At 42.6% G+C, this 23,780-nt stretch overlaps 1 protein-coding gene across 3 annotated transcripts in view; it reads right to left on the bottom strand.

The window, feature by feature from the left end:
- Positions 1-22,005, bottom strand: part of LOC129170252 (serine/threonine-protein kinase OSR1-like) — a 28,446-nt gene extending 6,441 nt beyond the window's left edge. The window contains exons 1-16 of one of the 3 annotated variants that reach the window (XM_054757609.1): positions 21,795-22,005; positions 18,687-18,799; positions 18,145-18,253; positions 16,876-17,017; positions 16,534-16,589; positions 15,500-15,609; positions 15,320-15,421; positions 12,485-12,618; positions 12,360-12,408; positions 12,198-12,263; positions 11,986-12,108; positions 8,811-8,846; positions 8,485-8,640; positions 8,306-8,411; positions 8,158-8,226; positions 4,065-4,129 (exon numbers count right to left, since the gene is read on the bottom strand). In XM_054757609.1, coding sequence (XP_054613584.1) covers positions 4,065-4,129; positions 8,158-8,226; positions 8,306-8,411; positions 8,485-8,640; positions 8,811-8,846; positions 11,986-12,108; positions 12,198-12,263; positions 12,360-12,408; positions 12,485-12,618; positions 15,320-15,421; positions 15,500-15,609; positions 16,534-16,589; positions 16,876-17,017; positions 18,145-18,253; positions 18,687-18,799; positions 21,795-21,864 — 1,506 coding nt within the window. In that variant the 5' untranslated portion in view covers positions 21,865-22,005. Of the gene's footprint in view, positions 1-4,064; positions 4,130-8,157; positions 8,227-8,305; positions 8,412-8,484; positions 8,641-8,810; positions 8,847-11,985; positions 12,109-12,197; positions 12,264-12,359; positions 12,409-12,484; positions 12,619-15,319; positions 15,610-16,533; positions 16,590-16,875; positions 17,018-18,144; positions 18,254-18,686; positions 18,800-21,794 lie in introns of all 3 variants that reach the window. The other 2 variants (XM_054757603.1, XM_054757620.1) reach the window with 2 other exon arrangements.
- Positions 22,006-23,780: the final 1,775 nt, after the last annotated feature.

Raw genomic sequence — 23,780 nt, 5'->3', positions numbered from 1 at the left:
GGGTGTGGGAGGAGTTCGGTGAGGCCATGGAACACGACTTTCGGTCGGCCTCGAAGAGGTTCTGGCAAACCGTCCGGCGCCTCAGAAAGGGGAAGCAGTGCCCGGTCCACACTGTTTACAGTGGGGACGGGAGCCTGCTGACCTCGACTGAGGATATAGTTGGGCGGTGGAAGGAATACTTTGAGGCCCTTCTCAATCCCACTGACATACCTTCCCTAGAGGAAGCAGAGACTGAGGATACGAACGTGGACAGTTCCATCACCGTGGCTGAGGTATCTGGGGTAGTCAAAATGCTCCCCAGTGGCAAAGCTGCGGGGGTGGACGAGTTTTGCCCTGAATTCCTCAAGGCTTTGGATGTTGCGGGACTGTCTTGGCTGACATGTCTCTTCAACATTGCGTGGAAGTCGGGAACAGTACCTCTGGATTGGCAGACTGGGGTGGTGGTCCCCCTTTTCAAGAAGGGTGACCGGAGGGTGTGTTCCAACTATAGGGGGATCACACTCCTCAGCCTCCCTGGGAAAGTCTATTCCAGGGTGCTGGAGAGAAGGGTACGACCGTTAATCGAACCTCGGCTACAGGAGGTGCAATGTGGTTTTCGTCCTGGTCGCGGAACACTGGACCAGCTCTACACCCTTGCAAGGGTCCTGGAGGGTACTTGGGAGTTTGCCCAACCGGTCTACATGTGCTTTGTGGACCTGGAAAAGGCATTCGACCGTGTCCCTCGCGGTGTCCTGTGGGGGGTGCTCCGGGAGTATGGGATTGGTGGCGCGCTACTACGTGCCATTCAGTCCTTGTACAACCGGAGCAGGAGCCTGGTTCGCATTGCCAGTAGTAAGTCAAGCCTGTTTCCGGTGAACGTTGGCCTCCGCCAAGGCTGCCCTTTGTCACCGATTCTGTTCATAATTTTCATGGACAGAATTTCTAGGCGCAGCCAAGGTGTCGAGGGAGTCCAGTTCGGGGGCACTAGGATCTCATCTCTGCTATTTGCAGACGATGTGGTCCTGATGGCCTCATCGAGCTGTGACCTGCAGCGTTTACTGGGACGGTTTGCATCTGAGTGTGAAGCTTCTGGGATGAGACTCAGCACCTCCAAATCCGAGGCCATGGTTCTCAGTCGGAAAAGGGTGGATTGCTCCCTCCGGGTTGGGAATGAGGTCCTGCCCCAGGTGGAGGAGTTCAAGTATCTCGGGGTCTTGTTCACGAGTGAGGGAAGGTTGGCGCGTGAGGTCGATAGGCGGATCGGCGCAGCGTCTGCAGTAATGCGGTCGCTGTAAAGGACCGTCGTGGTGAAGAGAGAGCTGAGCCGGAAGGCAAAGCTCTCAATTTACCGATCGATCTCACCTATGGTCATGAGCTTTGGGTCATGACCGAAAGAACGAGATCGCGGATACAAGCGGCTGAAATGAGTTTTCTTCGTAGGGTAGCGGGACTCACCCTAAGAGACAGGGTGAGGAGCTCGGTTATCCGAGAGGAGCTCAGAGTAGAGCCGCTGCTCCTTCACATCGAGAGGAGCCAGCTGAGGTGGCTCGGGCATCTAGTCCGGATGCCTCCCGGACGCCTCCCTGGTGAGGTGTTTCGGGCATGCCCAGCCGGGAGAAGGCCCCGGGGAAGACCTAGGACACGCTGGAGGGATTATGTCTCACAGCTGGCCTGGGAACGCCTCGGTGTCCTCCCGGTGGAGCTGGAGGAGGTGGTCGGGGACCGGGAAGTCTGGGCTTCCCTACTGAGACTGCTGCCCCCGCGACCCGGACCCGGATAAGCGGAGGAAAATGGAACGGAATGGAAAAAATAACAAACAAGGAGGCGAGAGAATGAAAGTTAGCGACGAGTTGAGCAGAAAGACTTGAGAGTGGACTTCTTCCTGACACAACAAGCCTAATAAATGATACTGATAATCAATGAGTCAGTCAGGGACAGTATATATCGGGGGTCGGCAACCCACGGCTCTTCAGACTCCTTGATGCGGCAGTCTGAAGCTAGTTACTTCACAGTTAAATAAAACAATTTAATTAACGAGATGGGAAGCCATTCACAGATGGAGAATACATGAAAGAATCTTTCGTAAAAATATCAGAGCATCTATTCTCTGAATGAAAAAATACACAAAAAATTATTCCGAAAATGAAAGAATGCCTCTCTTTGCGAAGACAGTCAAGGACTGGACCAATAGAACAGTATTGATAACAATTCAGCTCAGGCATAAACGGTATTGAACAAACAACACTGATGTGCAGATATGTGAACTTTTTTTTTTTATTTTTTACACTTTTACACTTTTTTTTTTACACTTTGTTTTAATTTTACACCAATATGGGAACCTCTCAGACTTACAGAGTTAAGTATTTATATTATTTCAGAGTAGGCCTACACATGTAGGCGCACTTCTGTTTGTTGAATTTTGTGGTTGTAACATTTTAAAAAGTTTAAATTTTTTACAAGTCTATCAGCTGTTTCATGCTTTGCAGCTCCCAACTATTTTTTTACAATTTTTTTTTTTTTTTTTTTACTGGAAGAGGAGGCAAAATGGCTCTTTTGATGTTAAAGGCTGCCAACACCTGGTATATACTGTATGTGTGTTATAATTAGAGGTGTAATGATTCATTCACTACATCGATGCACTGATTTATATTCCCTACACATCAACTACATCGACCTGGGTTCTCAAGTTTCCATTCAGGACGACATATATCAATCTAACATTGTTTAAAAGGTAATCAATCGAATTAATCGATTCTAAGACATAAAGCATTGAATTTAAATGGATGTGCTTTTTTTTATAGCACTTTTAATGATAAAGAGTTAAACGTTACAGTCTGCCTGTCAGTGACATCATGTCTTTTGGGTATGTGGTGGTCATGGGAGTTGTAGTGGACCTGTGAAATACAGTTGACTTGCTTTTTCTTCTTTTCACAATATGCAAAGTAAGGATGTTTTGTACGCCATCAGTTTCCGGACGTCATCATCCAGCACGGCGTGTCCAGGTCAAAACATACGCTTACATACAGTATGTGGAACCAGTAAATGGCGCACATTTGCTTGTGCCGGGGAGGAAGGAGGAGAGAGAAAAGGCTGGGAAGCCGTAATTTTTGTTGACCGTTTATTCCTTTTGTCAAACATTTACACTCGCATTTATTATGTATTCTTCTTTTGCATTGACACGCTTCCTTACACTGCTGCACGCCATCTGGCATCACTTCACATGCAAAATATCTCCCGGTTTGGTCTCATCATTATCAAACTTTATTATCATAAACACACCACACCACTGTATCCTGTTCAGTGTCTCTGTTAAGCACATCATCAAGACGGAAGACCCATCCCGACCCTCTCAGCGGCAAAAGGTACAAAGAGGCCACATTACTTGCTAGTTGCTGCACCGTTCTTTCAAAATGACTGCTCTGATCAGAAGGACAAAAAAACTCCTGCTTCCATTGGCCCGTACAGGTGAGAAAGTTTCAACACCTAATTGAAGATACCCCACTGTATTCATTTGCTGAGAAATTTGCATAATGTCCCTCACCTTAGGGTGCAAAGTGCAGTGAATAATTAAAAGTAAATAATTAATCATGGCAAGCTACACCACCCTCTGTTCATCCTGATTTTGTATTGCATTTTTAACATTTGTTTTTGTTACTCATTGATAATGTAATCTTAAGTATGTCATTATTAATAATTTATAACCGATTCCCTTACAAAAAACGTGATTCTCGGAAATTTCACCTGTCCAGTATGCAGGTATTTATTTCACAGTCACGCTGGTTGAATTTTTGGCTAAAAAGTTACTGAATCATGTCGGATCGTATCGTTCTAAATGAACCAATATCGTCCTTGAATCGTATCGGCAACCACAAGTCGTGATACAAATCAAATCGTTATTAGAAGGAATCGTTACAACCCTATTTACAGTATAATACATATTATGTTGTACAGTACACTATTTTTATTTCTGGAGGAAAAATTTCATCAATATTAGAAAAAGGCATTCATACCGCCCCCCCAATAAACACTTCACTGCTAAATGACATCTGCAAACTGTCTGTACATGAGTAAATCATTTTACTTACCAGCTTAAAAGTGACATTTTTGTTATTGTGAGGATCATCCACAATCTTTTGTAGATTGGCAGCAACTACAATGAAGATGAAGAGGAAATTAGGATTTGTTAAAATGACAGTGTGTGTGTGTGTGTGTGTGTGTGTGTGTCTGTCTTTTCCAGGCTACTCAGGGAGATGGGAGTGCAGTGGAATGCCCACTGGCAGGCAGTCAAAGACAGCGCCTGCTGAGAGGTGGAGCCAGTGGCTGTGGATGAAGAGGAAGGACTCCACACCTCGGATCTCACATGAAATGATGGCATCTATAGGGCCATGTGATTTCCGCTTTAATGGAATCGCGGATTTGGTCAATAAAAACAGAATCTACTGTTTAACGCAGAATCTTGTGGCAATTAACATAAGGTAAATGAAATGATGTCATTGTGAGGAAGCATTTCGCCGGCGGAACGCTCAATCGTGGCGGATATCATCACAAACACTAACCGCACCTAAGCCCGTTTGAAACACTGGCAAAAGTTGGCAAAAAAACTTGAAAACTCCTCTCTTACGGAGCATGAACCGAAGCGAGCTGGGTTAGCTCAGTTTAGCAGAGTGTGCTAGTGCTAGTGATTTACGATGCCCACTGACGTCGTGCAAGTTCCGAGTGAAATAAGGCAGAGAGGCATGTTTATTCTTGCTCCCAGCTCGTCTTAACCGTCACACACAACACATTTCTGGCCTTCAAAATAAACGTGCTGTTCGCCACATACTGTCTAGTTGTGTAAACAAAATAAGGGTGTCATAAAAATATCTTATATTAATAATGCAATCGGAAATGCATTTTTGACAACATTTTCCTTAACCACAAGCATGAGCATTACAGTTTGTTGAGGATTTTGTAGCAATGTGTCCCTTATTATTAAGGCAGAAAAAAAATCCAAACCTACAGGGCTTGGTGTGAAAAAGTGCCATCGCTATTGAGGTATTGAGATCTATGAGTGTGGAAAAGGTTATAAAGCTTTGGGACGAACCACAGTGACAGCCATTATCCACACATAGCCAAAACATGGAACAGTGGTGAAAATTCCCAGGAGTGGCCGGCCAACCAAAATGACGCCAAGAGCGCAGCAACAACTCATCCAAGAAGTCACAAAAGACCCCACAACAATATCCAAAGAACTGCAGGCCTTGCTTGCCTCAGTTAAAGTCAGTGTTCATGACTCCACCATAAGACCAAAAATGGTCTGCATGGCAGAGTTCCAAGACCAAAACCACTGCTAAACAAAAAGCTTGTCTCAATTTTGCCAGAAAACATCTTGATGATCCCCAAGACCTTTGGGAAAATACACTGTGGTCTGACGAGACAAAGTTTAACTTTTTGGAAGATACAGTATGTGTCCCATTACATCTGGCGTAAAAGTAAAATCGCATTTCAGAAAAAGAACACACCAACAGTAAAATGTGGTGGTAGTGTGATGGTCTGGGGCTGTGTTGCTGCTTCAGGACCTGGAAGACTTGCTGTGATAAACAGAGGCATGAATTCTGCTGTCTACCAAAAAATCCTGAAGGAGAATGTCCGGCCATCTGTTGGTGACCTCAAGCTGAAACCAACTTGGGTTCTGCAGCAGGACAATGATCCAAAACACACCAGCAAGTCCACCTCTGAATGGCATATGAAAAAGAAAATGAAGACTTTGGAGTGGCCTAATCGAAGTCCTGACCTGAATCCTATTGACATGCTGTGGCATGACCTTAAAAAGGTGCTTCATACTGGAAAACCCTCCAATGTGGCTGAATGACAACAATCCTGCAAAGATGAGTGAGCCAAAATTCCTCCACAGCGCTGTAAGACTCACTGCAAGTTATCACAAACTCTTGATTGCAGAAGTTGCTGCTAAGGGTGGCCCAGCCAGTTATTAGGTTTCGGGGGCAATCACTTTTTCACACAGGGCCATGTAGCTTTGGATTTTTTCACTTAATAATAAAGTTTCATTTAAAAACTGCATTTTGTGTTCAGTTGTGTTGTCATTGACTAATATTTAAATTTGTTTAATGATCTGAAACATTTAAGTGAGACAAACGTAAAAAAAATTAAATCAGGCAGTGGGCAAACACTTTTTCACATCACTGTATGTATAAGGCCTCTTGTTTCTGCTCCTCATCATTCCCTTAGCACTCATGATCTTTCTGAAGTGTTCTTGGATTTTAGTTGGCTCTCATCCTGCATTGTAGCTCTGACGCTCACAAGTCCTCGGCTTCCCTCCTTGAGTGGGCTTAGCGTACAGGCTCAGGATGCTGGACTTGGTGACTTTGAGATCAGGACAGTCTGCACTTGTGTTAACTACTCTGGGTGGGTCCTATCCATTAGCAGCTGATTCATTTGTGCTACTAGGCATCAATGGAATGCAGTACGTTTCTTTAGCCAGCGAAGGCTGGGGAGATTGCCAGAGGAACTTCGGCTTGAAGGGGCTCTTTAATTAAGTGAGCTTTAGCCAGCATTGAACAGGGAGTGATCTTGTCACACAGTGGAATGAACTGGGAGCCACTAACTACAACCACATTGCAAACATAAACATAACAGAATAACATATGAGTTATGTAAACGCACCAGGGTTGTCCCGATACAACTTTTTCACTTAAGATCAGCCTCCGATATTGCAGGCTTGTATATCGTCAGATTACGATATCGATCGGATATCAGGACAGATCATACATACTTTTATTACTTGTTTAGTGGTGGTGTGGAAGGTTAGAGAAGGATTGATTAAGTGATATTATTCAAACAGAGAATAATTGTAACAGTATGTATGACAAAAACTGACCCATTTACCTCTTGACCAGCCCTTTTCTACCCTGCAAGACACCACAACGATTCAGCAAACTTGGGCAGTTCCTCCAGACACGCTTTGCCATGCCCAATCGCAAGTATTTCTCTGATGCTTGCTTACAGTTGTACAATGCTGTTTACAGCCACGTTGAGAAGCTAATTGCTGATTCTGTATCCATTCAGCTTCACAACAGGTATGTGACAGGAGATATGTGATGTTACACGTATCGGTATCGGTTGGTATCTGAATCGGAAATTGAGAGTTGGACAATATCGGCATATTGGATATGGGCAAAAAAAGCCACATATTTTTGTCTTATGGCATAGAAAACCTGTTTAAGCTCTTCTAAATCTGTTTGTTTTTAACATTATGAGAGCCCTCTAAACATGAAATAACACCCATATATTCACTTTTACACTCCTATTACCCAATATAGTAGACAAAATCAGAAAATAAGCCATTTAAGACAGTTCGCAGTTGAGTTTTAGCTTGTTGTGGGTTATGGATGGAACCGTAACCCGTGATATTGATGTTGTTTATGATGATTATTGTTATTATCTTATTTCTATGAGGTCTGTTGAGAGATTAAACCTGCAATTAAAGCCTGTTGTTCTGTCGATGAAAACTGGTGCTTGTGCGTCTCACCGAACAATTACTGACACCTCGTGACCAATGAAGAATACTACATTCATAAGTTTAATGGTGGTCTCAATGGCTTATAATGTATTTGTATTTTAGTTCATTTGGCCAATTTTGTGCTTGAAAATGCTTAATTTGGGCAAAAAAAGCTTGGCCATAGTCAACCACAAAACAGCAATCATTTATTCAAAGGCATAGTTGTGATTTTTTGACATGAAGTTGCGTCAGCAGTGTAGTCCATCAACAGTGACTTGATATGCAAGATTTCAGCCCCGTTTTGTGTGTACGCAAGCTTTTTAGATGAGGCCCCAGGCCCTCTGGAAATTGAACCCAAGGATGGTCCACATATGTGAAGCTGGTTTTCTTGTGAATTTCCCATGATGTAATGCCAAGAGATGCTTTGTTTGAAGTTGTGTCTCCAATTAAGTCAGATTAGCCCAGCAGAAGCTTCCAGTCAAAAAACATCAGGAATTAAGGCATTTTTAGCCACCATTAACTTGGTGTATGTCAACTGTGGTTTAATAATAAAACACACCTAGAAAAATGGTATCTTTACAAATAAAAAAATAGGAACTCTAACTGGCACTCAGCGAGAAAACAAATTTCTGGTCACAACCATACATGCGAAAATATCCGATAATGCCTCTGATTAGACTTACCGATAACTAAGTCTCTCCCATCAACCAGACCAGCTGAAACTAACTCCTGAGACACTCCATCGGCAGAGTCTGAGGACATACATGGAGAAGCATTAGCAGAAAGCTTAGCACTCAGTCAGAAAAGAGCAACTTAGACGATGAGTCATACCTCTGCCAGACATGAACTCAAACCTAATGTCATTGAGTTCCTTCTTGGGATTCCTCAACCTGAGGACCAGGCTGATGGGAATGCTGGCATCAGATACATTGGGATCCTGTAACATCAAGCATGCAGTGTGTACAGTATATACCATCTTCAAACGTTCATACCCCATGCAGTTTTCTTACCTGAGTTGAGGGTACATGCGAGGGGCTCACTGTCTGTGCTGGAGCAGGAGCTTGAGGTGGAACGCCTTCACCACTTTGTCCCACAGGTGCAAAGTTCTCACTGGCTGTTGCAGGGGGTTGAAGGTGTCCTGTGGAGCCATCTGGTGGCTGGAAAATCTAGAGAGAACGCACACAAGTAAGCTGAGGCGTTTGCGGTGATACATGAGATGGGGTGGGGGATAAAAGAGGACGGCGAACAGGTGAGACACTCATGCAGATCACTTTATCAAGACATTGTAAGAAATTAATGAAAGTCTGCTGGTCATGTCCACTATAATAGGACTCACCTCCATCGTCTGGGATCCATCCCTCACTCTGGGCGACTGCAGAATGGACATGACAGATTGTCAGGATTAAAACCATGCACTTCTTTTAATCACCCAACCTTTGTACTCATGGATAGAATTTAAAGAATCCCACACAAAGGTCGTCCAACATTAAAAACATGACAATCACATGAAGAAGACGACAGGAGATTAAAACCCACATCCAGACACATTAGAACACGGGTGTCCAAACTTTTTCCACTGAGGACTGCATACTGAAAAATCAAAAGGTGCCAGAGGCCACTTTCAGATTATTATATATATTTTTATTTTATAAAAATGCTAAAAAAAAAAATCAACGTTTACATATATTTAAAGCCAAACCTTTGTCATTATTTATTAGTATCCATTCAGCTTTCTTCTTCATCGTGCCGTTGTGCACTGTGTTTTTAGCATTTCATTTTGTTTCTACGACATGCCGCAAGCTGCAAATGGCCTCCCAGGCCACACATTGGACACCCCTGCATTAGAAGAAACTGGACGAGTGCATTTATTTTTTTGAGAAATAAAACTGCTTTTAGTTTTGAAAATCGTCAGAGGAAAGGCGTGGTACTGCTAATTGACATTTTATTTACCCGATGTTGGAAATTGCAGGATGGTGTCAATCACTTTACTACTTATGTGCTAGAGCAGGGGTCCCCAACCACCGGGCAACACCAATTTAAATTCATCTGTAAATACAGTGTTCCCACGCTACATCGCCGTTTCTCAGATTTTAGTGCAATTTCGCATGCTTTTTTTTTCTCTACAACATATGAACACGCATTGTGTTCTGCGTCCTTATTGGCTCAGAGAAACTCGCCCATTCTGCTGTAGACCATTGTCAACCAGTCTGCCGTTGTGTTCATCGCTAGCAAACAGCTAACAGTGCGTCTCTGAACTCTGTATGTTTGCAAGTTTTCTCCCCGACAAAACCCACAATGTCGACGAGACGTTCTGCACCCAAAAGGCAGAGGAAGCCAATCATTGCACAAAAAGTTGGACTTCTGGACATGCTGAAGCAAGGTAGAAGTTAGGCGGATGTAGGGCGCCATTACGGAATAAATTCATCTTCGTTTGTTACACAGAGGAGGAAAATCGCGACAACAATATGCAGCAATATATTTTAACAAGGATGCAAAAACGCTACAGTGGAGCAGCGCCAGAACGAAACAGCCCGGTCAGAGGAACAGTGAAATACCCGTGAGTCACCCGTCTTATGTGTCCAACCTTGTAGGTTGATCATTAAAATTAAAACGAACTTTGAGAGTGTTTAAACAAGAGAGAAATGTGAGAAAATGTTAATGCCTGTCAGAATAAAAGTGCATAAAGTGCATGGTGAGGAGTTTTACAGCCTTAAAACACATAATTGTAAAAAAACAAAGCTGACTACTTTGTGGATTTCACTTATTGCGGGTTATTTCAGGAACCTATCCCCAGCGATAAACGAAGGAACACTTACTACATACACTAACTAACAAATTTTATGTAATTGGCTATCAATTTTGGAAATATGGGCCTTTATTTTGATTAAATTTTAAACATTTTTATTCATAATTTTTTATAACAACATACGGTTAAAAATCCCTCAGTTTTTGCATTTTTATGTTTGTGGCGAGCGGCAACCTGTCCCGCTTTCTTTGACAGTCCTTGAACGCACCGTATAACTACCAATTTGCAAAGATAGACTACTATACTGTATTTTCAGCTGTTTTCTTTCACCTCATATTTGCTCCCAAATGCTGATACTATGTGGGAATGCATAAAGGTTAAAGATGTTATTGGGTGTTAATGTGCATAATTGTTGCTGCACAGGCTCAAGGTAATTCATGCTAGCACACTGCCTTTTCTCTCTGAAAAACAAAGTCCAGGCTCGTACTGGTGGACGGTGGCTCTGTATTCACTTTGTGCTTTTAATTTGATGTTGTTCCTGTCTTAGTTTTACACAATACATAACATACATTAGATTGCTAAAATGTATCGGGACCACTGTGAAAGACCACTCGCTAACACCTTCGTCCAGTCTCACCTTGCCGACAAAACTCACATACGACTCGTCACGTTTTAGTCATCAAAGAGCCATGTTTAGCTCACCATCGTATCGTTTTTGTTGTGACAAAAAGGCTCGCCAGCGAAATTAGTTCGTCATCGTCGACAAAAACAATACACTAGGTCCCCAATTTAGGAACACCCGACTAGCGAACATTCGCGGATACGAACACAAGCTGACTGGTCTATATTATATTTTATTTTGCCTTGTAGTCGCTCAATCAGTATTTATACTGCTACTGTACATGCTTGACCAGTAAAGGGCACTGTGACACTGCTAATGGGACCAACAGAGGCAGCGTTAGAGCTAATGGGACCAACAGAGGAAGAGTTAGACGCTGGGGAGATAAAGCTAAATGGAAAGCTAAATTATACAACCCGGACAGAGCGTGTGATTAAAGTTTATGAAGAGTTAATAGGCCTGCTTAATTGTACACCACCCACAGAACACTACCTTTTTTTAGAAGAGTCTAACGACGACGACTTGTCCTTTTTTTTTCAATAACTCCTCCTCCTTCTCCACCACGACGACGTATGCTCGGCCACTCCTCTTCAAAGGTAAATAACATTTATCATTACGTATTATTATATCACTTTTATTATTGTTTTTTCATTAATTATCCTCGTTTAATATTACTACTGCATCCAAACTCATATTTACATACATACGCATATACTGTATATGTATACATGTACATGTAGTACCTATATCATTGGTAATATTACCTTTTCCCCTACTTAAGAACAATTAGACATAAGAACGGTCGTCTGGAACCAATTGTGTTCGTAAGTTGGGGACCCAGTGTACTGGATTTGTGAAAACACAAGCCGGTCCGGGCGTCCAAAAAGGTTGGGGACCACCGTGCTACAGAACAGAGCACACTTCTCTAAAACAGGATAAAGATCAAATTCATTAATTTGCATATTTAACTTCAAACTACACTGAGATTTTTATTTTATTTTTTTTTAAAGCTACATTGTCTGGTAAAATGCTCTGAAAAAAATCCTACAGTTTCATCTGCTGGCTGGCTGAACGTTGAGTGAATAAGAATGAAGGTCGGCAGCTACTTTTGAGATAAGCCAGATCAATTCTTGTTGGACATCTCACCCGCAGAGCTGCCACAGCAGCTTTGCCTTCCTCGCTCTCCTCATCCAGCTCATCATCACTCCACTCCCAACCGCCATCCTCTGTCTTGTGGAGGCGGCCGCTGGACCCTGGCACGCGTCTCACCTTCAAAGTACAAGGGGGAGAGAAAAAAAATTCTCCTAGTTAATCCGCAGTATGCAGGGAACACATGAGGGGTGCGTAATTCAAGGTACCTTCTTTGATCGCTCTGATATTGATGGGCCTTTATGTAAAAGCCTCTCATGCAGGTGCTCATTGTTCTATTAGAGAGGGAACCAGCGTTTCAGAGATAAAAAAAAAAACAAACAGTAGAACTAATGTACAGTAAGATATATTTTAAAACAGCGGAGGCTTGCCTTAGCTTTTGTGAAGAATTTGTGCTTAAGTAACTCAGCTGCAGTTGGCCTGAAAAGGGGAAAAAAGGGCGAATGAAACAGAGTTAAAGCAAAAAGAAGGCACCGATATCAATTAAAAAACACACCTTTTTTCAGGGTCCTTTTGTAAACACAGAGTGATCATCTTCCTGAAGGACTTGCCATACTTTTTCACCATCTCCTTGTCTGTGATGCCCGTTTCCAGACAGGGAGGGTCATTCTGCAGAGTCAGCATCAGCACCTACAAACATCCTCTAGTGTCAGCTTTGACGTTACAACTGAGCAGATTGGCTGGATGCAAATAAACAACCGTGTGTTGTATGCTGAACATAACGCACAACCTGTGTCAGGGGGCATTAAAGGAAAAGTGCACATTTTTTGGAATGTTGCCCATCATCCACAATCCTTATGTGAGACATGAACAAACACCTGTATCTTTTCTGTGCATTATAAATACTGTAGAGAAAACTACCTGAGATTTTAAACATTACCGGAGCTTCCTTGCTGGGCCCATTGAGTTCACATAGCAACAAACACTACTTTCGTCAACAACAGCATGGAGAGAGCTTTTACACCGGAATTTACGGTACTTTTTACTTTTACTCACCCCAGGCAGAGAATAACGTTGCTGGGTGCTCAGCAGATCCAGCTATTGTGAAACACTAATCCAATCTCATAGCATTAGCATGTAGCATTAGTGCTAAAAGTTTCATTGACAAAACCATAGTGAAAGAGTCACTGATAATGTCCGCTCTCACTGGGATGCTGACTGATGGGATGGTTGTATAATCTTTCAGCACAAGACTCCCTGCTGTTAATTCAATTCAAAACCACACACGATGCAGCAAATCCATTGGCTTACGTTACCTCTTGGTAGTAGTGCTGTGCGGATCAATATAGAAATATCAATATCTCTGATACCAGATCTTTAGGCTCTAAAATCAATTCTCAAATCAAAATATCGATACTCTGATACTTCAGTCATTCAAGGCAATGCATATCATTAACAGGAACACAATAGAAAGTAACTAAATTATTGAGTCCTTGTCTAAATTAAATGGTGTCTTATATTGTTTATTTTATGAACTATGCTATGACTTCAAATTCACTACTTTTTAAAAATGTACCTTAGACGTTTGGTGTACTGTACTTTCACAAAGTATCGGATCGGTATTGCCAACACCAGCTTGAATTTTTACTCAGTATCAAAATCGGAAAAGAAATCAGTGGTATCGCACACCACTACTCGGTAGTGGCAAGTAGTTAATACACTCCTGATCAAAATCTTAAGACCAGCTGAAAAATTGCTAGAATTTGCATTTTGCACATTTGGATCCTAATGAGGTTTTAAGTAGAGCTACAATACGCAAAAGCAAGAAGGGGGAGCGAGACAAAAAGCATTTTGGAAAAGTAATTTATTGAAAACAACAATTAAACTGAAATCGGCTGTTTATCAGCTGATCAAAAGTTTAAGACCATCACTCAAAAAATAACAAAAAACTCTCCAAACCAGAACAAAAAATATTCTCAGTAGGACTCAGTAATGGGTAGCTCCACCATTCTTGTTAATCACTCCAAAAATGGCTTTGGGCATGCTTGATGCGAGTGTTTCCAGGAGGCTAGTGGGAACATTGCTCCACGTGGTGAAGATGGCTTCACCAAGGGCATCAACTGCTTGGAACCGATGACCATTTTTATAAACTTCCCTTGCCATCCATCCCCAAGTGTTCTCTAAGGGATTTAAATGAGGGGAACATGCAGGATGGTCCAAAAGAGTGATGTTATTCTCCCTGAAGAAGTCCTTTGTCAAGCGAGCATTGTGAACTGCAGCGTTGTCCTGTTGAAAAACCCAGCTGTTACCACACAGAGGAGGGCCCTCAGTCATGAGGGATGCCCACTGCAACATCTGCATGTAAGCAGCCACCGTTTGACGACCCTGCACCACCTGAAGCTCAGATGTTCCACTGAATGAAAAAGCACCCCATATCATGATGGACGCCCTTCCACTGTGCCGGGTAGAGAACATCTCATGTGGGATCTCCTTGTCATGCCAGGTCTACTACTTGACTTTTTTGTTCCATAATGCTCAGGGTCTTTAAAAAACTTTTTTTTAGAATGACTGTCTTACTGCGCCCAAACTCAGCAGCAATGGCAGGCTGCGAGAAGCCTTGCTTATGCAGCTTGACAATCCGACCACGTTCAAAAAGAGAAAGCTTCTTAGCTTTAGCCATCAGGAGGGAATGACAGTGTGAATGCCTGACAGAAAATGAAAATTTTGAGCATATTTTGGCATTTATAACCTGTGGTCTTTCTTTCCTTTTTTTTTTTTTTTAATTACAAGTTCCAAATGTTTTTTGTCTCACTCCCCCTTCTTGCTTTCGCATATTGTAGCTCTACTTAAAACCTCATTGAGATCCAAATGTGCAAAACGCAAGTCCTAGCAATTTTTCAACTGGTCTTAAGATTTTGATCAGGAATGTATGCAGGTCATGTTATGTAAATGTTGGTGTTGATGGTGGGTTTCTTTTTTTTAAGGGCTTTATAGTTGGAATGGGTGTGTCCCTTGATGTGCTTGTTAGCTGCCTCATACTAGCTCTTTTTCTCTCTTTAGGACACACAGAAAGTGGAAAGACATGTTCATGTTTCACACAAGGATTGTGGATGATGGGCAACATTACAAAAATAAAAAATACAACCTCAGGAGGCAGGGAGAGTCATGGAAGTACAGGTATGCAATCTCATGAATCCATCTTGCAAAGCTTTAAGCCCTTTGGCAAGTAAAAAAAAAACAACTGCACCAACCAGCATCCTGGATGCTGGACCAACTGGACCAATCATCGTAGCAGGCGTCCATGCTCTGAACGAGTCATATACAGACAGGACATGTACTGCAAGCCCACTAATCACAGACTTCATTAAAAACTACAAACATATAAAGTTACCTTCATTGGTGGGTATTTGTGATATGGTGCTGCTCCAGTCGCTAGCTCAATGGCAGTGATCCCAAAACTCCAAATGTCAGCTTTGAAGTCATAACCACGGACCTGTAGAAAGAAACAAGAGTTGCACCAATCTGGAACAAAAAAAAAAGAGGATATTGTTTGTTGAATATTGTCACCTACCTGCTCCATCACCTCGGGAGCCATCCAGCATGGTGTCCCCACAAATGTCTTCCGAACTTTGTTCCGTGTCATATCCCCACCTGCTGCTAGAAAGGCACTCACACCAAAATCTAGGGGTCATGAGTGTGTAAGAGTGCAAGACCAAAAAAAAGAGTAAAGATGCATTATCAGTCTTTACCCAACCAACTGTTTTCATTTTATACTTTCATTTGTTTCACTTGATTCGTTATGCAGTCATCCCTCATCACTTTGCGGTTCGAACATTACGCCCTCACTCTATTGCGCGTTTTCAAAAATGAATTCATAAATGGACGCTGTTTCGTGGTTGACTACCGCCTATTTTAAAAAAAATTTTGTAACGCATATTAAGCAAATTTTACATGTTCTTTGCCTAAATTAAGCATTTTCAAGCTTAAAAATGACTACATGAACTAAAATACAAATGCAGTTTAAGGGATTAAAGGATGCTGATGAACTGTATTCAACACTGGCCACTGGGTGTCACTAGTAAGTAACGCACACACCAGACTTGACCGCAGTCATCAATTATTGCAGGTTTGAATTATCTCACAACGGGCACAATAATAATCGTCATCAACATAATCATAATAATAAAAAAGTACTGTTGTGGCCGTACTCCTGCTAAAACTCAACTTTCAATCCCCAATGTCACTTCCTGTCCACACGTCTGCAAGACATTTATTGAAACACGTGCGCATGAGTCTTATTCATGTCTTACATGGCTTATTTTCTCTGATGTTATCTACTATATTGGGTAATATGAGTGTAAAGGCCACTATACGGGTGTTAATTCTCTGTCTAGAGGGCTCTAATAATATTCAACATCGTATGTAAAAGGTCATAAAGAGGTTTTCTATGCTCCAACTACAAAAAATATTTGACTTATAAATAAGGATTCCTACTTCGTGAATATCCATTCATTGTGGAAACCGTGATAAACGAGGGATTACTGTATTTTTACACAAGTGAAAACCATGATTTCCAAGCATGAGGAGAAAGTTCAAACACCGTACCGGCAATTTGAACTGAGCCGTCATCCCCAAGAAGGATATTTCCAGCCTTTAGATCACTGTGAGTAAAAAGGATAATTATTCAGAAAATGTGTGCTGATTTATGTGAGCTGGAGAGCAAAAATGAGTATCGTAGGACACACAAGTCAAAGGCATGACACTTGTGTGAAACAAGCCTTCTCAATTATTTATCTTCATTTATTAATGATTTATGGACTGAGGTCCAGTTCAACCAGCACGGTCACATGGAGATGAAAGACTACAGTAAATGACACGTGTGGGCGGCAGCAAGTTGAAACGCTTGTGAGCCGATAAGCCCACAGCAACACTAGACTGATGTCTCACCGATGAATTTGTCCATTTTTGTGAAGGTACTCGAGCCCCTCCAATACTTCCCTCAATATGGTGGCAATGCAGGCCTCGTCCAATACACCGGACTTGTGCTCACCACGTGAGATGATGTGCTTGATGATGTCTAAGACTGAGCCTGAGAAAGAGAGCGAGAGAGAGAGAGAGAGAGAGAGAGAGAGAGAGAGAGAGAGAGATAGGGAGAGAGGGAGTGGTTGTCACAAGATATGCTGATCTTGTGACAACCACCTTTTGGCAAACAGATTAAGCAGACCACACAAGATGCTACGGCATCTTCATGTTACAGGCAGTATCATTTCTGATTGGCCGGCACACACAAGTTAGCCTTTCCTTTTGTGTGTCCTCAGCTTCAAAAAATTCTAAGACAACAGTTTTATGGACTGATGAATTTTTGAGGCAAATTCCAGCCCCACCTTTCAACTCTACTCTACTCAACTCTACTCAACTCTACTTGCTAATGGGTAGTTCGCCTCTTCTGGTGTAGCCATTATACTTTTGTTCAGGAAGTCTTCTATGAACAGCATTTATAGTTTGGCTTCTCAGAACAATATGCGTTCAAAAGATGAATGCATTTGCGTCACAAAAATGCCTTCTCAAAAAAATCAGACCACACAAAATGCTTGGCGGTATATATTTGACTCCCGCCGTATTCCTGTGCACTGTCGCCTGTGCGTTCATGTGTATGTGACGAAGACGCTCGAATCTACTCCCGCGATGGAGCGCCGCGGCCATCTTGTTTACGTATATGTGCTCCACGGCGGAAGAAGATGCAAGTCTCATCGTCGCATTCACATCAACGCACAGGCGACAGTGCGCAGGGAAACGCCGGGAGACGGATATAACGCCGAGCGTTTTGTGGGGTTTGAGTTTTTTTGAGAAGGCATTTTTGTGAGGCAAATGTTTTCATCTTTTGAACGCATATTGTTTTTAGAAGCCAAACTCTTTACGTAATTGTCCCCAGCAACTAAACTGAACTGCGTTCTTCAACACAGAAATCTGACCAGAACTGGACTTAGGAGACCAAGTGGGGGGTAAGTCGTTATTAGACTATGATGCTGATGGGGACGTCATACAACTTCCTTTGCCATTGATAATTAATACACACAATATTGTTGGGGGTGGTTTTCTAGAGACGTCCACATTCAGTCAAATGGCAAACTCCGGTGTTGAAGAACAAGCTAAGGCCACGAGAGCCATGTCGAAGACAAGAGATGAATTCAAGGTGCAATTTGTGCAGGTACTCACCACCACTGAGCAACTTCATGACCAGCCACAGTTCATCCTTGACCACAAAGGAGGTGTAGTAGGAGACGATATTAGGGTGGTGGCACTGGCTCATGGCTTGGATCTCCTTCTGCAACGTTACATGATGTGCAACACTGAAACTCTTCGTCACACTTTAAATACTATTTCATGTTGCGTATTCAATTCAATCAATTCCTAAATGACAAAGTGAGGCGTCTCTCATCATTGAGCCAGCAACCAAAGGCACATTTCCATGATAACAATAATGTCATGGATTAATGATGCTATTGGCCGTTGTGACACATAAACGTGTAAATTACGGCAAAGAAAAGAATGTACTGTGGTTCTGAAAAACTCAAGACAGAAATAGCTTTTAAGACGTGTTTTTGGTAATTATACCCTCCTCAACGTCATGTGGTCGGGGTGCCAAGGTTTCAAGGCTTCCCACTGAGATCTGACTCAAACTATTTCACACCACTCTCCCGTCAAACAGGTACACACCTCAGATGTGAAATGTCTCACACTCAGCTTCAGTTTCTTACCAGGAGCTCATCCATGCTGGTTTGACATTTCTCAAGGTTGATGCGTTTTATGGCCACCTTCTCCTTTCTGGGCTTGCAGTAGGCTGCTTGGACCACTGCCGTGGCTCCACTGCCTGGGGAAAACACACAAAGGTTTGAAGCAAAGCCATCCATGGATCGTACCAATGAAGATATGACTGTTAGACATACTAGTGGGGATGGATAGCAACACTTGTTGAGATAGTAATGATGGTAATGATGGATTTTGCCCTGTGTTTTAAGTCTAGTGTTTCCCCACTGGGACTGTCTGTGAATGTCGCTTGCGTTACAACTCCATCCAGTAGGTGGCAGTATGCACATGAACGCACCTCATATGGAGGGCCCTACGGAATCGCAGACAGAATCATGGAATTGGCCAATAAAAACTGAATCTACTGTTAAAACATGGAGTCTCGCGGAAAGTGACACGTGAATGAAGTGATGTCTTCGTGAGGAGAGGGAATGTTCTTGCGGGGAAGTATTTCCTCGGCGGGCTGCTCAATTGTGGCGGACTCTCATCACAAACACTGCTTGACAGGTTGAAACAGCGGCGAAAATCTATGGAAACTCCTCTCTTATGGAGCGTGAATGGAAGCTACCGGGGTTAGCTTAGTTTAGCACCAGTGTGCTAGTGCAGCTGTGTTTGTGTGTGTGTGTGTGTGTGTGTGTGTGCACGACTCAGGTTGGATGAGTACATTTTCACTGTGGTGTGTTTTACCGCTAATGCCCACTGACAACTAGGGGTGGGGTAAATCATCGAGTCTTAGATGCATCGCAAAGCGGACATTGACCATTATTAATCGATTCATAAATGTTAATAATCGCTGCTGATGGAACAAAAAGACGGAAAGCGGAAGCGTCACCCAGACAGTTTATGGTGGCACACCTAAGTGTAAGACGCTACCAGAATGGCTGAGCATAAACGCCGATCTGAACCCTCTGGATTTAAAGCAGGCCTCTGGAAGCACTTTGGCTTTCGCTCAGTTGAAGGTAAAAATGAGCCAGACAAGAGCCAGACAATATGCAAGCTTTGTCATACAAGCTTCAAATATGTTGGGAACACGACAAATATGAGAAACCACATAGCACCCGAACCAGGAGGAAAAAAAGCCAGCTGAAGTTGCTGCCGACCAGAGAACCATCGTGCAGGTGATAACTAATTTTACACCCAACTCGGAAAAGTTTTTCTGCTTGAAACATTTTTGTTGCAAAGGATTTGCGGTCGTATTCGGTTGTTGAGAAGCAGAGCTTTGAGCTTTGTTGCGCACTTTGGAACCCTGATACAACGTCCCATCGCAACGTTATCTCACTGACACTGCAATTGTGAATAAGGGTAGTCTAGTTTTTTGGGTTATTCATAATATGCTGACGTCTGCAAGCATTATTCTTGTATGAGATATTTTGCAAGAAAGCTCTTTTTGACTTTGCTATACACCAAAAATACTATTTTGTCAGAGATTCTATGCTCAGGATTTTCGTTTGAATTCAGACGTCTAGTATTTATTTGTGAATAATGGCTGATTTTTGTATATTGGTTACTCAGAATATGCTGAAGTTTGTTCATTTTATACATGCCGCTACTGGTGCACTTTACTTTTCCTGCTGGTTCTGTGCAACGGGAAATATGTTGGTAGATGTAACCTTCCAATTATTGAAAGATAATGGAAGTATATTCATCTGTTTCATGTTTATTTTAATTGTGGATCATTACACATATGCTTTGTTTTAGTCGCACACTGTGAGCAAAAAGAAATGATGTATAGGAAAAAATTATACATGAAAAAACGGACAAGCTATTGATCACAAAAAAAGATGCATCGAGATGCATTGATAATCGTCTTATCATCGCATCGAATCGTGAGGTGAATTCTAACAAATTAAAACAGAAAAAACAAAAGTTCGGAAAAAATAAAACGGATTTCATGGGGCCCTACATCTGCCCCTGTCTGCCAGAGAATAAGACGACGTAGCAGGGAGGGATCAGTGATGCCAACTTAGCGATTCTGATGCGATGCCTAGCTAATGTTAAGATTATTAAGACTTGCTTCTTGGAGTCTTTGACATGAAATGCACGTATTGCTCTTGGGTGCGGCTGAGAACACACTCACAAGAGGCTCAGTCTTGTTTGTGATGGTTTTTAAAACAGGCAAAAAGAAGCAAAGGCAGAAATGAGTTAGTTTTTCTTTTTTTTTTACCCCCTTTGTGTCTCTCCCAACGTTATTCCTCTCTCATACAGCGTCTATTAAATTGCGTGCGTCATGACCAATTTTGCAAATTACACAATGACGTCATGGAACTCAACGTCCACACCGCTGGGTACAATTGGAGAAATAACGGGATCCATAAAAGTGCTGTATGCAAAAAAAAATGCCATTAGAAAGATAACGATGCTGGTTTTAATGAGGCACTGTTGGCTTGGTTGTATCTTTTGACTGCGGTGCAGAATTGGATTGTGTCAACCTGAGAAGCATTTCCAAGCCCCCCCCCCCCAAGTAGTTCAATAAAGTATTGGAAACGCCTCTCAGTACGATGCAGTGCAGCTCTGGAACAATAAAAAATATAACCACGGTAATGTTAGATTAATGGCTCTGACTTTGCATTATTATCTTTTTAAACGATCAAATACGATTGCGCAAGTGTGTACGTACATAAAGCGGGCAACTGTATGTAGTTTTTTTCAAATACGACGTAGCAATTTTGGATTTGATTACAATATTGTCCTTGAATTACAGATCTTTAACTGTACTTGTCATAATCACCAGTGTTGTCGGTAAAAGAAGTAGATGGTCTACTTGAGGACACCACCCACTCCTGCATCTGACGAGACTTCACGTACTGACGGGCTACGCGAACAAGCCGTTTAGCTTCATGGTGAATTCCTGGAAACTGCCTTAAACCACCTCGTCAGACTCTTGTTGCTCTATTCACAAGCCGCCCCGACACATTTTTATAACATCGCTCCATGAAACAACACGTCGTAGCTGGCCTGTGTGCGAGTCACAAGCAACACTACATAGCTAGCGCAGTTAGCTTCGCGCTGTTTAAACAGGGACGGCTAGCAGGCAAACATTAGCAAGCTAGGCTACTAACCGATCACCTCGTTGAGAACGTAGTCATCCTTGTCGATTGACCAGGATTGTGAGGACTGGTCGTCAGCCATAATGTCGTTGTGAGGACGTTTAAACAGTGCGTCCAATCTATTTGGAAGGCGTTGGCTGAATTATCGCGCTGAGGTTACTCCATCCGGCACCTAGAGAACTGACTGCGGCTGTTCCGCGACAAATGCTGTCGCCTCTGTCAACACAACTTTACGCGCGACTGACGCATTGCATGACGTCAGCAGACATAAGAGGGAACAAAGAGCCCGCCATCTTGGGTGTACAGACGTAGTACATTCGTGGCCCGGTAGTGTTCATGTAATTAAAAAGTAAAAGGTCAGAGCGGCCTAAAACTATGACAAACGCCATGTAAAAATATTAGATTGTGTTAAGATTTATGGCTAAACAAGTGACGCTAAAAACACTTGACCTTTTAAGCTGTGGCGAAGGGCCCTCAAACACTTTTACCACTAGAGAGAGACAAAGAGCTGTCATTGAATTTCATTATGGCTAAATTTAGTCACTTATTTATTAAATTTATTAAATTTAGTCACTTATGAATGCCAAAAGTACCCGTGTGCCCCAAAGTGGGGTACATAGATTGCCCGTAGGAAGTACGTGAATACAAATTTAAAAAAACAGCTTGACTACATTGGCGGGCCACACAGTGGTCTATGTGGTTAGCATGTTGGCCAACACAGGAACAGCCTGGAGATCGGCCTGGGTTCGATTCTCCCTTGGGCATTTCTGTGTGGAGTGTGCATGTTCTCCCCGTGTGCGCGTGGATTTTCCTCCCACATTCCAAAAACATGAAGGTGAGGTTAATTGGCGACTCTAAATTGCCCATAGGTATGAATGTGAGTGTGAATGGTTGTTTGTCTATATGTGCCCTGCGATTGGCTGGCGACCAGTCCAGGGTGTACCGTACCCCGCCTGTCGCTCGAAGTCAGCTGGGATAGGCTCCAGCATGCCCCCACGACCCTAATGAGGAGAAGCGGTATAGAAAATGGATGGATGGACTACAATCGCGCTGAACTTTGAGATTTACCCAAAAGGCTCATGCGAACAGCCACAGCAGGTAGCACGTTGCAGAAGAAAGGTGACGGCATGACGTTGTTGATTGTTGTGTGTTTGTGTTAGATAACAAATAAGTAAGTTTGATGATGACGTTGTGTATTACAAGTCTTTCATCTTGAAGATTTTTCCAGATGATTGATATTGTGTGCTAAATTACGTCTGATCTTTTTTTGTTTTACAGCAAAGACAAACATGCCAGCAGATATCTTACACCTCTAAAACCCTCACCGTTTTAAATAAGTAGCCTATGTGTGCGGTTGAAAAATAAGACACATGATGTATTGTCATAATGTTGCATATATTTAATAATATAGTGTTCTCTCGCGACATCGCGGTTCATCTTTCACAAAAGACCCCACAACAACGTCCAAAGAACTGCAGGCCTCACTTGCCTCAGTGAAGGTCAGTGTTCATGACTCCACCATAACAAAGACACTGGGCAAAAACGGCCTGCATGGCAGAGTTCCAAAACCAAAACCACTGCTGAACAAAAAGAACATTAAGGCTCGTCTCAATTTTGCCAGAAAACATCTTGATGATCCCCAAGACCTTGGTCTGACGAGACGAAAGTTTAACTTTTTGGAAGGTGTGTGTCCCATTACATCTGCCGTAAAACTAACGCTGCATTTCAGATAAAGAAGATAATTCCAACAGTAAAATAAGGTGGTGGTAGTGTGGTGGTCTGGGGATGTTTTGCTGCTTCAGGACCTGGAAGACTTGCTGTAATAAATGGAACCATGAATTCTGCTGTCTACCAAAAAATCCTGAAGGAGAATGTCCGGCCATCTGTTGGTGACCTCAAGCTGAAACCAACTTGGGTTCTGCAGCAGGACAATGATCCAAAACACACCAGCAATTCCACCTCTGAATGGCTGAAGAAAAACAAAATGAAGACTTTGGA

This window comes from Dunckerocampus dactyliophorus, chromosome 2 (assembly GCF_027744805.1).
Source record: "Dunckerocampus dactyliophorus isolate RoL2022-P2 chromosome 2, RoL_Ddac_1.1, whole genome shotgun sequence".
Taxonomy (NCBI): Eukaryota; Metazoa; Chordata; class Actinopteri; order Syngnathiformes; family Syngnathidae; genus Dunckerocampus; species Dunckerocampus dactyliophorus.
The sequence above is the reverse complement of the archived record's forward strand: the minus strand, read 5'-3'. Positions and strand labels throughout refer to the sequence as shown.